Source organism: Equus caballus, chromosome 3 (assembly GCF_041296265.1).
Source record: "Equus caballus isolate H_3958 breed thoroughbred chromosome 3, TB-T2T, whole genome shotgun sequence".
Lineage (NCBI taxonomy): Eukaryota > Metazoa > Chordata > Mammalia > Perissodactyla > Equidae > Equus > Equus caballus.
The window spans coordinates 35105132-35121341 of record NC_091686.1 but is presented as its reverse complement, the minus strand read 5'-3'; the positions used below and the strand labels follow the sequence as shown (position 1 = coordinate 35121341).

At 61.1% G+C, this 16210-nt stretch overlaps 1 protein-coding gene across 1 annotated transcript; it reads left to right on the top strand.

Annotated features, from left to right (window-relative positions):
- The first annotated feature begins 5100 nt into the window (after nt 1-5100).
- LOC100050529 (thyrotropin-releasing hormone receptor-like) lies at nt 5101-15478 on the top strand. The gene is made up of 3 exons (XM_014738286.2): nt 5101-5525; nt 6576-7002; nt 8954-15478. Exons 1-3 carry the CDS (start codon nt 5101-5103, stop codon nt 9323-9325), a joined length of 1224 nt encoding a protein of 407 aa, XP_014593772.1. The 3' UTR covers nt 9326-15478.
- The last annotated feature ends 732 nt before the right edge of the window (nt 15479-16210 follow it).

Sequence of the window (16210 nt, the reverse complement as noted above, 5' to 3'; positions counted from 1 at the left end):
AAAACAGCGACAATAACAGTTGCCCCCACATGGGGATAGTTGCGATGGCCACACAAGATGCCACGGGGCGGGCCCAGTGCCTGGCACTGTAAGCTCCTGGCCCGTGGTTGCTGTTAGATATGAATACATTTTGCAGACAGGAGAGGCTGTTATTTACAGTCTGCCCTTACACTCAATCTTTTGTGAGCATCTTTCGGCACCAATCAGTGCTTCTCCATGACATTGGTTTTAACAGCCAGACATTCCATGGAGGGACACAGCAGGACACAGGGGGGACCTAGCATCGAGTTCTCACCGTTCTGAATGGACGTTGAAGTTGCCAGTGAGTTGTCTTATTATGAACAAAAGCTCCGTACCTGCGCTGCACCCCGCGGGATGCCTCTGAGGGTTTCTTAGCTGCTGCTGGGGGGCAGCTGGCTGCAGGACTCCTGGCACACGCAGACGGCAGGGACACGAGAAAATCTGTGCAGTGCGGTCTGTCCACAGGCGGGCTGGCAGGCGCGAGGACTCCAGGCGGAGGGAAAGCACTCTACAGAGTGTTGGGCGGTGACACGATCGCTGCTTGGCTGATCCTTCCTGTCCTAGAGGGAAGGAGGACCCCCAAGATCAAGGGCGAGGGGAGGGACGTGGAGGGGCCCAGCATGAGGCTGAGGATGTGGGTTCTAAACCCAGCTCTGCCGCTTCTCCTCTGTCGAGGGGGCACGGTCACAGCACCCTGTTCTTCAGACTGCCGTGTGGCCTGACTGCGATACTCCGCACATGAACACTCGGCACAGCGCCTGGGATGGGGAAAGTGCTCACTAAGTTTTCGCTGTCCTGGTGAGTTCATTTATTGTTGTTAGCTGTGCAACTTTGGGCAAACTGCTTCCCTCTCTGGACCTCTGGTTTTGCTTCCATGTGATGAGGGCCTCGGTGTAGATGGCTTCGTAGACCCATTCCATGCCATTTGAGTCCGTTTCCTCCCCGGGTCACGGTGCCTGCGGCTTCTTCCAAGGCCGCGGGGTAAGGCAGCCTGGTGGTTTCAGCACCAGTGGGGAGGACAGCAGCCGGGAGCTGTCCAGGAAGCTGATCCGCGGGGAGGGCCAGCCTGGAGGAGAGGGCAGGGGGTGTGGGAGGTGGGCCTGGAGGAGCAGCAGCGGATGGTGAGAGATGGAGAAATCCTCTGCCCACCAGGAGTGACTGAGCCTTCCTTGTGGGGATGGTTAGGGAGTCACAGCCTTCCCAGTGGTTCTAGGCAGCCCCAGTGGGGAGCTGGGGTGCCGTGTTGGGAGCACTAGGGACCACAGCCTGTAGGTATGCTGTCTCTTCTGCCACCTTTCCCCTCCTCACCAGCCCTCTCCCCCCTCTGCTCATCTCTGTGGTCTTGGCTTCAGCTGGGTCCTGGAAGTCACTTCTTTTCTTTTGGTGAGAAAGATTGGCCCTGGGTCAACATCTGTTGCCAATCTTCCTCTTTTTGCTTGAGGATTTCTTAGGTCACTGTGCCTCCCCTGTGCCAGTCTTCCTTCACTTTACATGTGGGACACTGCCACAGCATGGCTTGGTCCACACCCGGGGTCCGGACCTGCAAACCCAGGCTGCCAAAGTGGAGTGTGCCAGACTTAACCACTATACCATGGGGCCAGTCCCCTGGAAATCACATCTTTGGGGACCAATCTGATGAAAATGCCACTCAGCCAGAACTCACGAACAGGAGTGTTGACAGTAGCGTCATTTGTGGTGCCTGCAAACTGGAACCAAGCTGGAAGCCCCTTGATGGTCTGTCATGCAGGAACACACTGCAGTCTAGTCCTATGGTGGAATGTTACACAGCCCCGGAAGGGGACGAGCTCCAGGCACACGCAGCAGGGGTGGTCTCTCAAAGTGATGACGTGGTTGGAAAAAGCCAGACACAGACAACCATGCGTGGTCCTGGTTGTAGAAAGCTCGCAGACAGGCAAGATGAAGGATGGTGTCTGTGGATGTGAGCTGGGGAAGCAGCCGAGCTCCGTGGAGGGTGGGCAGGGCCGGGAGGGCAGGGCGATGGTCACCCCCGGGCTCACTTTATCCATCCAATCCCTAACTTATGTTTTGTGCACCTTCTCTGTATACCTTACATTTCACAATAAAAATGTGAAAAAAGAGAAAGACACTGGGGCCCTTGGACTTTCTGGGGAAAGGGCTCTTAAAACACATATTTAGGGCAATGCCCCTGGATCCTCGATTTGGTGGCCCATGCTAACGGCTCCCTCCCTGGTTCCGAGGTGCATGCCTGTGACTTGCTGCTGAGGAACCTGGGCCTGGGGACTGGAATCTGCATTTTAAATGCCTCAGAAGAGCCAGGACCCTGGCCATTGGGGGGGAACAGTCTGGAATTCCCACTTTCTGAGCCAGCTGAGGGGCCCTTCAGGGTCTCTTCCCAAGGGTTAACCAAGAGAAGGTGTGCCAACTGTGTCCCTGGTGGGGTGCACAACGGCAAGCCCAACCCCCAGCGAGAAGGGCCTGGGGCACCCCTAGTCCTAAGAGACCCCGGATCTGGGCTCCCATCCCGCTGCTTTGCCTGAGCCAGCCACTCCCCTTCCCGAGCCTCAGTGTCCCCTCTGGTGCCACTGCAGGAGGTGCTCAGGAAGTATGTCCTTCCTTCCTCTCCAGGCCACTCACTGTGAAGGGCCCTTGCGGGGTGGCCCCCACTCCGGAGTCACCTTCAGATTCCAGACACCTGAGCCCCCTAGTTAATCCAGCCTGGCCTCTCAGGATAAGGGGATTGGCCCATGCCCTCCCCAGCCCCTCCTCTGTCAGGCTACTGACCGCTCAGCTGGCTAGAGGGGTCCTTCTCAGCCTGATGACCTCCTGGAGAGCCCCCACCCTGGGCCTTGGAAGGGAGGCAGGGTGTCCATGTTCCCCACATGGCCCGGGGCTTGCTTCTCACAGGGCTCCCCGCTGGGGAGGCTGCATCAGCTGACGCAGAGGAGGGCGAGGGGCGTGCGGGAGTGGGGAGAAGTTGGCGGGGCCGTGAGTGTCTGTGCAAACGCACACCGCGCGTATGTGTGCGGCACTGCAGCCTGCAGAATGAGAAGACTTCGTCTGTGGAATGACGAGCTGTGGGCACTGTGTCCCCTCCCTCCTCGTCTCCCTCTGCAAGGAGGTGGGGGAAGGTGCCGAGCTCCTCCCTGGTAAGTTCCCAGCACTTGTAAGTTTCTCCTGGGGGCTGGGAGAAAGTGGTCCCGCTCCCCACCCTGAGGAAGGATCTGTGGAGAGAGGCGGGTGAGCAGGAAGGAGGCGGAGATGGAGGTGGGCAGGACAGGGGTCCTCTGAGACACCGAGGAGGCAGGGGTGGGGCGAGCCCCCGGCTGCAGGGGGCTCGCACATCTGGAGGGGCAGCAGTGAGAACTCCAGACTCAGTCCCCTGGGCTGCCGGCCTTTGCCAGCTGGATGGGAAATGAGGCCTCTAGGGGTGGTCGTAGCAGCCGCACTGGGATCCTGGGGTGACCGTCTCCTTGGCTAAACAGAAAGGGAGGCTCATTTCAGGAGGGCGACTGCCTCGGGGCCTGTGTGGGTCCGTGTGTGGGGTGTGTGCAGGTGTGGTGAGTAGAGGTATATAATGTGTGTTCCGTGTACTTGTGCACATGGGCATGGAGAGTGGATGATGTGTGTTGTCTTTACAGGACATACACCTGTGTTATGGGGGTGTGAGCAAGCTCATGTTGTGTATTTGCACACACATGTGTGGGTCCTTGTGTGTGTCTATGTGTTGCATGCATGTGCAGGTGTGTTGTGCGTCTGTTGCCTACATATGCATGTGTGCAGGTGCCTGGGCAGCGTCCTGGGGACCACCACTTCTTTCCCAGCCCTGCCCCAATTCTGCGCCCTGGTTCCCACCCCGCGGGGGCTGCAGTGGAGGCTGGGGGGCCACTGGCCACTCAGGATGCGCAGGAGTGGGCTGAGCACCCTGCCCAGTGACCGGCTGTGGGTGGTCGTCAGCCTCAGCTTCATCGGCACAGAGGGGCATCCTGCCGCCCGCTCTAGGTTGTGTGGAGTCAGCCTGGCTAATGGGGGCACAGGGCGGGGCTGCCGGGGACCAGCTGGGGCTCTGAGGAGAGCTGACATGTGGCCCTTCAGGCCAGCGACACTAACAGGGTTAAAGGGTAGAGGTGTGTGTGTGTGTGTGTATTGTGTGGTGTGTCTTATGTGTGTGTATGTGGTGTGCACGTGTGTGCGCATGTGCATGTACGTGTGCATCCCGTGCCCTCACGTGTCTGCCCCGGTCCCAGCTTTGACTCCACTCATCGAGCAGATGACTCAGTGGCTTGATCAGCTCATAATAAACCCCCTTTTGCCGTCATCCCAGGAGCATGAGAAGGGAGAGAAGAAGTGTGGGGGGCACCTCTGAGGGATGACAGGTGGCGGGGCTGGCTGACATCGGGGCTGTTTCCAGAGTGGGATGGAGCAAGAGTCTGACCTGGCCCAGCCTGGGGTCTCTGGGCAGGAGGTGGCTATGGGCTCCAGCTCTGCTCCTGGGAAACCGAGACGGGCATCCAGCAAGGCCTGGCGTGTCTGTCGGTTCACTCCCCATAGCACCCGGGGGGCTCCTGCTCTTGTCCCCTCTGACAGATGGGGAAGCTGAGACTCAGGGAGATCAAAGCCTTAATATTGCTATTAAATACCAGACTTTGAACATCCCCAGGCTCCAGGCCTGGAACTTTCCGTGCCTCACCATTTTTCGAGATTCTTACCACCCCGCTGCGGAGCAGGGGCTCTGTTCTCCCCACCTCACAGTGCGCTCACCAAGCTCAGAGAGGCCGTGTGACTTCCAAATGACAAGGGGCAGCTGGCCGCCCAAATGGCAAGGGGCCTTGACGCGCATTTCAGCTCGTTAGCCGTCCCCTCTGTCTCACGTTCAGGACGATGGTAACCTGTATTCATGCTTAGGGAAGCTGAGTTTGCAGCAGAGGGACTTGCTGATACCATTAATGGCAGAGACTAGAACGTGCACGCCCTGTCCCATCTCCTCGCCTGGCCAAGCGGAGTCGCTCTGCAGGCCTGGGGTCCCCGCGCGTCCCTGGGGGCCTGGCTCGAGGGAGGTGCAGGTGTTCACAGACCGTGCAGCTGGGCGAACCTAGCCCCATGGAGGCGGACACCTCCTGGAGCTCCCTCTTTTCACCTCCCCCAGAGCCTGGTCAGCCACCATGGAAAACGGGAGCAAGCTGGGTGTCACTGGCGCATGGTGATGCTGTCCTGTACCGGATCGAATATAAGATGGTTGCGGTCTTCCTGGTGCTCCTGGTGTGCGTGGTGGGCATTGTGGGCAATGCCATGGTGGTCCTGGTGGTGCTGACCATGCGGGACATGCCCACGCCCACCAACTGCTACCTGGTCAGCCTGGCCCTGGCTGACCTCACCGTGCTGGTGGCTGCAGGGCTGCCCAACGTCTCTGACAGCTTGGCCGGGCAGTGGGTCTACGGGCACGCTGGCTGCCTGGGCATCACCTACTTGCAGTATCTGGGCATCAACGCCTCCTCCTGCTCCATCCTGGCATTCACCGTGGAGAGGTAGGTAGGCCCAGCCCTCACCTGCGTGCTGTTTCTCACCACCAAGCGATGCAGCCAGGACTTCCTGGACAGGATCCTTGGTAAACTGAGGCCCGGCTGAGCGGGAATTTCTGTTCCCCACTTACAGAGAGTGGGGCTGGGGTGGGAACCTGGCAGAACCTGGCCAGGAAGTGGAGTTCTCATCTCAACTCTGCTGCTAACTTGCTAGAAAATGCCAGCATTTGTCTGGGCCTCAGTTTCCCCAACCGGAAAGTTGGCATTTGGACTGGGCAATCCCTTGGGTCTCTTCGAGCTCTGGTTTTAACACCCAACAGGCAGTCTAGCCTTGTGGTTGAGCATGTGGACTTGGAAGCCCACTGACTGGGTTCAAACCCAGCTCTGCCACTTCCTGGCTGCGTGGCCTTGGGAGTGGTGGCCCAGAGGCTAGGTGGCGCGTCCAGGCCATGCAGAACAGGGACCGACTGAGGCCTCCTGACGTCCAAACCCTGGCCTGGTCCTGGCTGTCCCTGGCTGTGCCCGCCGGGGGTCCAGTGGCCTCCATCTCCCACATCCACCTGGGTCTAGGCACTGCGTGGTGGGGGGAGCCCAGCTGTGGGGGGCGCACGATGTCGGCTGACTCAGTCAGCAACCTTTGGAGGCGCGCAACAGAAAACCCACGGAGACTTGCGCGAGGTCAAAGGTCTTCGAAAGGGCACAGGGTCTCTGGGCCCGCAGCAGACACAGTGGAGCCTGGTGGGCCTCAGGGGACTTGTCCTGGAGAGTCTGCATGTTCCCACCTGCCTACCGCCCTCCCCTCTCACCACCGGCTCCCTTTGCTCTGCCAGCCCTGGTGGCTGCCTCAAAACCGCCTCGCTACCCAAATCTTCACGGCCTTTGAGTTCTCCTATGAGAGGACCAGGTCGACCATGGGGTCCCCAGGCCAGTCTCCCCAGATGGGGGATCTGACTGGCTGAGCTGGGGCAGGTGTCCTTGCTTTGGTCCACTCACTCGGGGTGGGTGGGTCCCGAGACCCTGCCCTCAGGGTCAACAGGGCCGCCGCGTGGCCTGCAGGTACATCGCCATCTGCCACCCGATGCGCGCGCAGACCGTGTGCACCGTGGCCCGGGCCGAGCGGATCATCGCGGCCGTGTGGGGGGTCACGTCCGTCTACTGCCTGGCCTGGTTCTTCCTGGTGGACCTCAGCGTCAGCGAGGGCCGGGGCCTGGAGTGCGGCTACAAGGTGTCCCGCAGCCTCTACCTGCCCATCTACCTGCTGGACTTTGCCGTCTTCTTCGTCACACCGCTGCTGGCGGCCACGGTCCTCTACGGGCTCATTGGGAGAATGCTGCTCCGCAGCTCCCTGCCCCACCCACCCCACCGCGGGGGCAGCAACACCTGGCGGGGGGCAGGAACTGCGGAGAGGCAGCCCCGTGGGCCAGGCGGAGGTACGGGGGGCAGCTGCCCCGCGTCTAGAGGCTTCCCGTCCTCCCGGAAGCAGGTGGGTGAGGTATCCTGGGGGTCGGGTGCGGGGGGCAGGTAGGGAGATGGAGGGGGGTCAGCGGGCAGAGGCCAGAGATGCGGCAGAGGCATAAATGGGCTGAGAGAGGATGCGAGCTCCGCACTCGTCGTCCATCCAACGAGTGTCCGCTGAGTCCCTCCCGAGTGCCCATTCCAGGCGCCGGGCCTCGGAGGACACGACACGGCAAACACCCTGCCCCCAGGGCTTGAGCAGGACAAGTGCGATCCTCTGTCAGAGGAAGGGAAGAGAGAAAGGAAGCTGGGAGGGAGAGGGGGTGCAGAAGGAATGTTCTGGAAGGCCTTGCTGCGGTGATAACTGAATGAAGTCTGCAGCTGGCTTCTGGGAAAGGCTTCCAGAGAGGGGAGCCGGCAGGCTGAGGTCTGGGCGCAGGAGCCTGGTGCCTCAGGATGGGCACGGAGCCGTGGTGGGACCTGGGCCTTGGGGGCTAGATGCACTTGGCTCTGCCGGGAGGGGGCGGGCAAATCGCGGGGGCCCCGGAGGAGGGACAGCATTGGTGTCAGGTGTCAGCAGGGTCCCCACCGGTACGGAGCAGGAGACGCATGCCCAGACTCCTGAGGCTGACCTTGGTGGGCCCTCGGGGAGACTGAGGCAGAGAGAGAGCTGAACAGAGAGGGCAGCCGTGCGTGAGCAACGGGGATGAGGTGGAGGGAGAGAGGGAGACAGACAGGGAGACAGAGACAGAGAGAGACAGGGAGAGAGAAACAGAGACAGAGAGAGAAGGAGAGAGACAGGGAGAGAGGGCAGAGCCGGGCGGGCAGTGTGGCGCTCTCTGTGTTCACACTCGTGGGGGCAGCATCGCCCCAGGCACGGAGCTCTGGGCACACAGATGGTCACCCTTCCTGGGGAAAAGGCGAGTGATGACTTCACAGGTGCATCCTCCTCACCACAATTCGGGAAGGAGACTGCTATTATCCTGATGCTCCAAGTGGGAAAGGGAGGCTCAGAGAGGTTAGGCTGTCTCCCCAGGGTCCCACAGCCAGGAGTGGGGAGCTGGGATCTGATTAGGCCTGTTTCGCACCCACGCTCTCACTGGCTACCTCAGCACCCTGAAGGCTGCAGCAGGGAGGGGCAGGGACTGGAGCAGATGAGGGGAGCCCTGAGACTACCCCTCAGCTCTGGGGTCCCCAGGAAGCTTCCTGCCTGGGTCAGGTTGGTGGCCACCCTGCTGAGGTGGCCAGGACACGTGTCCCTCCCCTTCCTACTGACCCCCTCCCTCACAGAGAAGCCTTGGTCCCTGCAGACAGTCCTTGGGGGGGGCACAGGGACAGGTCTTCGTTTCTCTGCCCCCCCGACAGGATTGTCTTTCTGGGTCTGGTGACTCACTCCTGGGCTGAAAGAGCAGAATGGGGTGCAGGTGGGGGTGGTCCCAACCAGAGCGACATGACCCGAGCTGGAAGGGGCCATCGAGACAGCGGAGAGCGCAGACGGCTGCGGGAGAAGCTGGTGCACTGGCGGGCGCTGTGTGACCCCTCCGTTCTCTGTGCCTCTGCGTCCTCGTCCACTAAGGGAGACGATGGCAGCCCCGTCCGGAGGGACAGCAGAGCATCAACCACCACCACAGTGTCGTCCTGGGCCTCCCTGCTGCTTCGTGGTTCCTGCACCCGGCTCCAGGCGTCCAGTCTGAGAGGTCTGGGGTGCAGGTGCCCTTGGGGGTCTCAGGGCAGGGGCTGCTCACGCCCTGGAATGTTCCACAGGCTTGTCAACTGCACAGCTTGGAGCGTCGCGCTGGGTTAGCGCAGTGCCCAGAAGACATGCAGAGAAGTTCATGATTCTGGCGACATTCTCATCACTCACTCAGCAAACACTTCCCGGGGCAGGAGCCGCGGCTCACCTTCCCGTGGCATTTGCTCGGCCACCAGCCCGCGGTGTGCCGGCTCCGTGGCCTCCCTCCTCCCCCCTCTGCCCGCAGGTCACCAAGATGCTGGTGGTGGTTGTGCTGCTCTTCGCCGTCCTGTGGCTGCCCTACCGCACGCTCGTGCTGCTCAACTCCTTCGTGGCCCGGCCTGTCCTGGACCCCTGGGTCCTCCTGTTCTGCCGCACCTGCGTCTACGCCAACAGCGCCATCAACCCTGTCGTCTACAGCCTCATGTCCCGGAAGTTCCGGGCAGCCTTCTGGAGGCTGTGCCGGTGTGGGGCGGAGGAGCGGCAGAGGCCCTCGGCCCACCTCACCTCTACCAGCCACAGCGTGGTCCGGGAGACCCCCCAGACGACGCAGCCCGGCAGGGGCGAGGCGGCCGGGCCCCCACCACCGCAGCAGGAGCCTTGTTTCAGCGCTGTCTGAGCGGCCCTCCGCCACCTCTGTCTCCACTCCCTTGGTTTGCTTGCCTGCTGGGGCCTGCAGGCGTCTGCTCCGGCCACTGGTGGCTGGCAGGGCCACAGAGGGGAAGGCACCCCTTTTGCCAGTGGCTCTTAGTGGCCGGGTCCCCACTGGCTTCCCTCCTCGTCAACTAGGACGTTAGTGTGTCCTGGCTCAGGCGGTTGGAGCTCAAGCCTGGACTCTGTTTGGGTAGCTCTCTCGCCTCCTCCAGAGCTGGGGGAGGCGAGAAACAGGAAGAAGCAGAGAGGCCCTCAGCCTTCATCCGTGTCAAATTACGACCGTCCATCTGTTATTAGCATTTTAAGTATCTTTTTCAGGGGAAAAGTCTTGAGGCATGAAAGGGACGTGCTTCCGGTCTCCATTAACATCTGTCGCTCAGGCAAGCAGTGGGGAGAGTCTGCACTCATGGATTCCAGTGTGGACCGTGCCACCTGGTGCCACCCTGGAAGGTACCTAGCTTCCACCACGGACACCCAGAGATGCTCCAGGCTACACCCAGGGCCACTCCATGGGGCAGCAGGGCCCCCGCCCCAGGCCGCCCCAACACCCCAGCGCCCCAGCCTAAAAAGCACATCCACCCGGAGGTGTCAGCAGGGCTGGCCCCTTCCCTGTCCCATCGCCATGTCCCTGTCACAGGCCAACGTGCCGAGCAGGGGCTGGGAGGGACTGAGGTGAGCGAGGAGCCAGAGGAGGCAGAATTGCCCCTGGGCTGCCGGTGGGACGGTCCTTGGATGATGTGGGGCTCCGCACCCTGGGCCAAGTCAGCCACAGGCCTCCCTCACTCTACCCAAGCAACGGCCCTGTCGAGCGGGACTTCCAACTGTCCCCGTCTTATGGACGAGAAACTGAGGCCAGAGACATCCGGACATGTCACCTATTCCCCTGTGGTGACCTCAGAGCTAGGCAGGACCCCGACCCTAGCCCTCTTCCTTCGGGCGGGTTTTCCTCTCGGCCCCGGGGACGTTCACTGACCTTAGATTCCCTTGGAGGCTTGTCTGGGAGGTGGGTGCGTGTCTCCGAGGTGGCCTGAGTGGGATGGCCTGTGTAGGGCAGAAGAAGTGGGCCTGAGGGAGGAGGTCAGGTGGGGAGCAAGGCATCCTGGAAGCGGGGGCCAGCCCAGCGGACTGTCGGGGCAGAGGCAGGGCTGTGTCCCCGAGTGGGCTGAGGGACAGATGGAGGGGGCCTCGCTGGAGGACGGGCACCACACTCCAACCCTGTGACCGAGCTCCGTGGACACAGGCCACCTGGATGTCAGTGTCTCCTTCGGCCACTGATGGCCTTGGTGTCGAGGGCCAGTCCTGGCCTCCTCCTCCATCCGTGAGATCGAAGGTGAGCTCTTCGGGTCCCTCAGCAGGGCACACCAGGATGTGGCAGAGTTTGAACGGATTTCTGTGTTTATTCTGACTCCAGTATTCGAGCACATTGCTCAGGGTCTAGCCCCGTCTGGAGAGTCACGCATGCTGAGGGTCCCTCTCAGATGAGAGGCTTTGGTTCTTTATGGACGTCAGTTCCCGCTGTCTCCTCCTGTCCTTCCCCTCCTCCCCCTCCTCTGTCCCTCCCGCACGGCTGGGCTCACAAAGAGGGGCCCAGCGTGGGCATCTCCCACCCGGTTCTGGCTCCCCCTCTGGTCGGTCTCGCTGTCTCGACTGTTCCTTTTTTCACAGAGGAACATCTCATCCACAGGGAGCTCACTGTTCATTGTCTGCTCCTCAGGACATAGATGCAAATCAGGAAATAAGTAAATTTGTGCTCCCCCCACCCCCTGCAAACAAAGGAACTTCTCTAAGTCCGAGAGGTCACCAGCCGGTGCGTTGGCGCCCTGGAGTGAGCCTGTGCTGCTGCTCACGTGTTCGGTGGTCCAGGGGCCCCCACACCTGGCCGTGCAGCAGACCCGCCCGTGTCTGTTGTGAGATCTCCTTAGTGAAGCCCTGTGCGGGCTCTGATTTCCCTTCCCTGGTTCTCACTCTGTATACCAGAACAGCGAGTCCCACGTCCGGATCCCCTGGGGAGCGTGTCAAAAATGCAGATTGCCAGGTCAGGACTCAAGGTCCGGGTGTCCGCGAGAGAGGGCTGGGCGCTGCTCGTGGGATGCGGTGGGGGGGCGCGAAGGCCACGACGGCCAGCTCTGCGTTAGGAAGCACGTGGAGCTGGGGCACCTGCCACCCTCCACCCCCTTAACTGTGACAGGCCACGTCCCCTCTTCTGGATGACACGGACCACACACTGTGCTCTAGGTGGCTTTCCCACCCCAAGGGGCTAAAAGCAGAAAAGCTCTGGTGGGTGAGGACACAAACCTGCGGTTCTCAGCTGCACCCTGAAACCTGCAAATGCATGTGGAGTTCCGATTTCCAGCTGAAATTCACTCTGCGACAGCTTGGAATTCGTGTTCTGCTGGTGACACATCAGAGGAGCTTCCGGCTCCGTGGACGTGGGCGCAGCAGTCAGGGCGAAGCCGGCCCCAGAGGAAGAGCACGTGTTCCCCAGGAACGGGCCCAGAGCACACTGCTCAGAATGTGACAGAGGCCGAGAGCCACTCGGGTGGAGGGTGACACGGCGGAGCCCTTGGGCATCGAGATAAGTTCTCATTGTGACTGTGTGACCTACTCAGTGTCATTCGGAGCTCCTCACCACAGTTGCTGCTCTCTGACGAGCGTGTGTTGCCTCGACATAGGGGCTGAGACCTCAGGGTAAACGCCTCATGTGGTGTGGCCACCAGGGACCAGGGCCCGGTGCTGGCACAGCTGGAGCGAGTGAATCCTGGCGGGGCTCCATTTCCTCCCTGGCGAGGCCGAGCCTACCGCGAGGAGCAGCCGTGAGGACAGAGGAACGGACGTGGGCGCACTTTCTGGTTCAGAGCCAGAGCTCAAGCAGCTGTGGGCCCTTCTAGGAAATGGCCAGACCAGTGAGCACCACTGTGTGTGGTCGCCTCTGAGGTTTTACCTGAGCCTGTGCCCCCAGAAATCAGGGACAATGGAGAACCCCCCACAAACCCTTGGTTTTCTGAAATAGCCCAGGAGACGACTTAGTGCAAAGAACCTCCATCCCAAATGACTTCGAAGAAACCCCTGCCCACTCCTCCTCAGGACCCCCCTGAGACCCAAGACAACCCCTGGTTTATCTGGGACCAGGCCAGACCTCGACCCTCCAGCCCCCCGTTCTTTGTATCATGGTTGATTAGCTGCGATCAGAGCGGTTTGTCCCCCTGAAACTTGCTGCACGCAGAGAGAAGCATTTCACAGGCAGCTGACCGAGATCCCCTGATTGCAAAACAAGCCCAGCAGCAGACCCCCAGCTGTCACCTGCCGACTCCCTACCTGTCACCTGAAGATCACCCATCCATCACCTGTAGACCACCCACCTGTCACCTGTAGAGTGCTCACCTGTTATCTGCAGACCACTCACCTTTTACCTGCATGCCACCCAGCTGTCACCTGTCTACTCCTCCCCAGGGCAAAACCACCTGCAGGGACAGGTGAGCTCTCCCTACTGCAAAGGCCTGGATGAAACCAAGGTCCTTACATGGTTTCGTCTCTGGCATCAGCCACGCCGAAGGCTTTCTTGGCCTTTATGTCTTTCCCGACTGACCTCTCCCGTCCCAGGGCACGGGCGTCTCCATGCCTTGTCTGCACACTCAGACTTTCTTCAGGCGAGCTGTGTGCTGGCCGTGACCGTGGGCGGCCCACATCGGCTCCTGTGTTTCTTGTGCACCCTCCACGTGGCAGGGGCTTCAAGTGTGCCTAATAAGTGACAACTCCATTGCTCGTGGTTGCACGTCCCCACCCATGCACCCGGCAGGCACCTCGGCCCAGAGTTCGCTTTCCTCTCAATTCGCCCGGCTGCTGGTGTCATCCACCTCATTTGCTGAGAGCAGAATGTCTTGGGTGTTTTCACGGCAGTGTTTTGATTGTCGCAGGGTTGGGCGGAGCCACTGGCCTTTAGTGGACGGTCCAGAGACCCCTGAAGGCCCCTGTGTGCACCTGGGGGCCGTGCCTGCACAGCTGGATGGTCGTGGAGGTGAGAGAGGTGTTCGCAATCCCAGGTACTTTGTGTGTGAACCCTGAGCACGTCGGCACCTTTTGAATCCACCCTGGCAGCCCCAGGGGAGCAGCCACAGTGCAGCAGACGGAGGCTGCGCGTGTTTTTATGTGGAACTCCGCTGAGCAGGTCACCGTCTGGGGAATCACATCATTAAAGCAGCCGTTGGGGGTCTCCCCCTCAGGGCAGCGCATCTTATATGTGCGGCCTTCCCCATGAGCCTCCTCCTCCAGGGAGGCGGGGGCAATCCCAGCCGTGGCATCTCTTCCCACCCCTCCTAAGACCTCACACTTCCCGCCTGGTGCTCAGACTTGCCTGTGCGCCTTCTCTCTCCTTGGAGACTGTAGATGCTGGAGGCAGTGACCTCTCTGCTTGCGTTTTTGCATTCTCGCCTCTAGCTCCAGTGCGGTGTGTGCAGTAAAGTGGCCGGTGGGTGACAGCCAGCCAGGCCTGAGTGGACCCTTACGCTTGGTGCAGGTCTTACCCAGGGCGGTGTGCACGGTGGGCCGGGGACCTCGGTGAGTCCCTTCCCTCGGGGCCCCGGTGAGGGGTGGAACTGGGCAGCGGTTCTCAAGGGGCTGGACCAGCATCCTCAGCGCGGCTGGAACCTGTTAGAAAAGCTGCGGGCTCCTGTGAAAAGCCTCTGGGAATTCCAAGGGGCTTGAGGTGAGACCACTGGTCCTCTGGCTCTGAGCTGTGCAGTTGACCTCGCACTCATCACCAGAGCTGGTTCTAGAGGACCAAGAGGGGACGAGAATCTGTGCATTAAAGAAAGTGCCGAGAAAAACATGAGGGAGGAGGCTCCATCCGAGAGACTGCTTAATGACGTGCAAATACACGCTTCCAGCCCCCGGACCTCACACCTCAGGTGCCCTTAGAACAGGCCTGGGGAAACAGGCCATGCCCACACTCAGCAGGGCCGGGACTGGGCTGTGGGCAGGTGGGACTCCTGCTCCCCTGCTCCAGTTCTGGAACATTCTTAGGCTGTCACTGCGTGGTGTCAGCACCCTCCCCCTTGGCCCGTGGCAGATGTCACAGAACGCTGTCTCTGTCTTCCTCAGAGCCCAGGGTAGCTTCAGAACCCTCCGCCACCCAGTGTGCCAGGCGCCTGTCACTGGTCATCAAAGGTGGCGCGTCTCCTGACGGCTCCTGTCACTCTGAACCCACTGTCTGCATTTACGGGCAGGGTCGTATCTTCCTCTGCCCTACGAGGACCAGGTGTCCACTCGGGCTTTCCCACCAACCTGACCGAGCAGCGCGGGGACCCAGCCCAGACCGCAGGGCGTCCCTGCTGGCTCTGTGGGAACCACACTGGTGCCGTGCATGGTGAGCCCGGAGCGCCGGGAGGAGAGCTTGGCCCTCCGCGGGTGCGCTCCCCGTGGCCTGGGCACAGAGTTCTGGGCTTTCTTAGGAAGAACGCGGTTGCACATGTCAGGACCCCGACTGGACTGGCTCAAGCAGACAGGATTTGGTGATAGCACAGGAATTGTCCAGGAGGCACGCAGGGGACATGACGCCTCCTCGGTGGTCTGCAGAGCCCTCCGCCTGGAGACTGGCCCAATCTTAACCCTTCCTGTGGCTGAGGGGGTGGAATGTGCTGGTTGGGGACCCCTGCAGCCTGGGTTTAGGTGCTGCTCCCAGCCCAAGAGGGAATGTGCCGGACAGGCAAAGGGGAGAGGCGCTCATGGCTGATGTGAGCCCCTGGTCCCCGGCTCTTTTGACTCCCCCACTGTGGCTCCCCGACTTAGAGCCTGGGGGGCAGAGGCTGGAGAGACCTGGGGGGAGGTGAGGAGTAGGGTTAGGAGAGCCATGATCCAGGAGGTGATGGCTTGGGGCCTGGTGGGCCATGCCCTCTCTGACCCTCCGTCCCCCACTGTCTGCTCGGAATGACCCTCGCGCTGGTCCTGAGGGTGACGGAGGATCAGGTGTGCTGTGTAAACGGCAGTGTTCCTGGCGTGTGGGAGTTCACGCACACAGTGAGCTGTCACTTGAGGCTGCAGGGGTGGCTTGGGCATCTGGGGGCCCCAGTTATCCAGCCGGTGGAGGGGAGGGGGCCTGGGAGGGAGGCCTTAATAGAAGGAGACAGAGAAGAGAGCTGGGGCTGCCCGGGGTGGGAGCTGCAGCTCCCCCGGCTGAGATCTTGGGGACCAGGGAGCTCCCTGCCTGGCCCTGTGTGTGGAGGTCACATGTAGATTCCTGCCCTGGTAGACAGGAGTGGGGCCAGGCTGCATGGGGAGAGGGGCGGGCCTGAGGGTTCCCTGGGGACAGAGGTCGGGGCACCTCATGAACGTCACTGAGCTTCTAGTTTCTTCTCTGGCAAAAGAGAGAGCTCACCTGCACGGCCTGGGTGGGGGCGAGGGTTTAATCTGGCAGTTCTCAAAGTGTGGTCCTGGAACCCTCAAGGTCTGGACGTCGTTGACTTTTTCACGAGTTGACCTTTGCACTGATGGGGCCGACGCAGCGACACTGCTGCCGCCTGAGCTCGACTGTGGCCCCCCGCGCTGTGCTCACGGTCGCCGTGTCCTTCGTGGCTCACACTCCCAGTCAGGGGAACGCGGCTCCCCTGAGACTGTCTCGGACGCGGCAGCAACAATGCTGATTGTATCAAATCTCAACTCTAGAATTCTGCTTTTTTAATGTTTTTGGTGATGACATGGGACGCGCACGTGGAGCCCCTCGCTGTGCACAGAAGTACGAAGGCCGTCTCCAGGGAGGCTGCCCGTGTGCGGTTTGTGCTGTGGGCTGAGCCAGCCGCTCTCCCCAGGGAGCACCGGGTTCCATCACAGGGACAACTGAGCCATGCCACAGCGACAC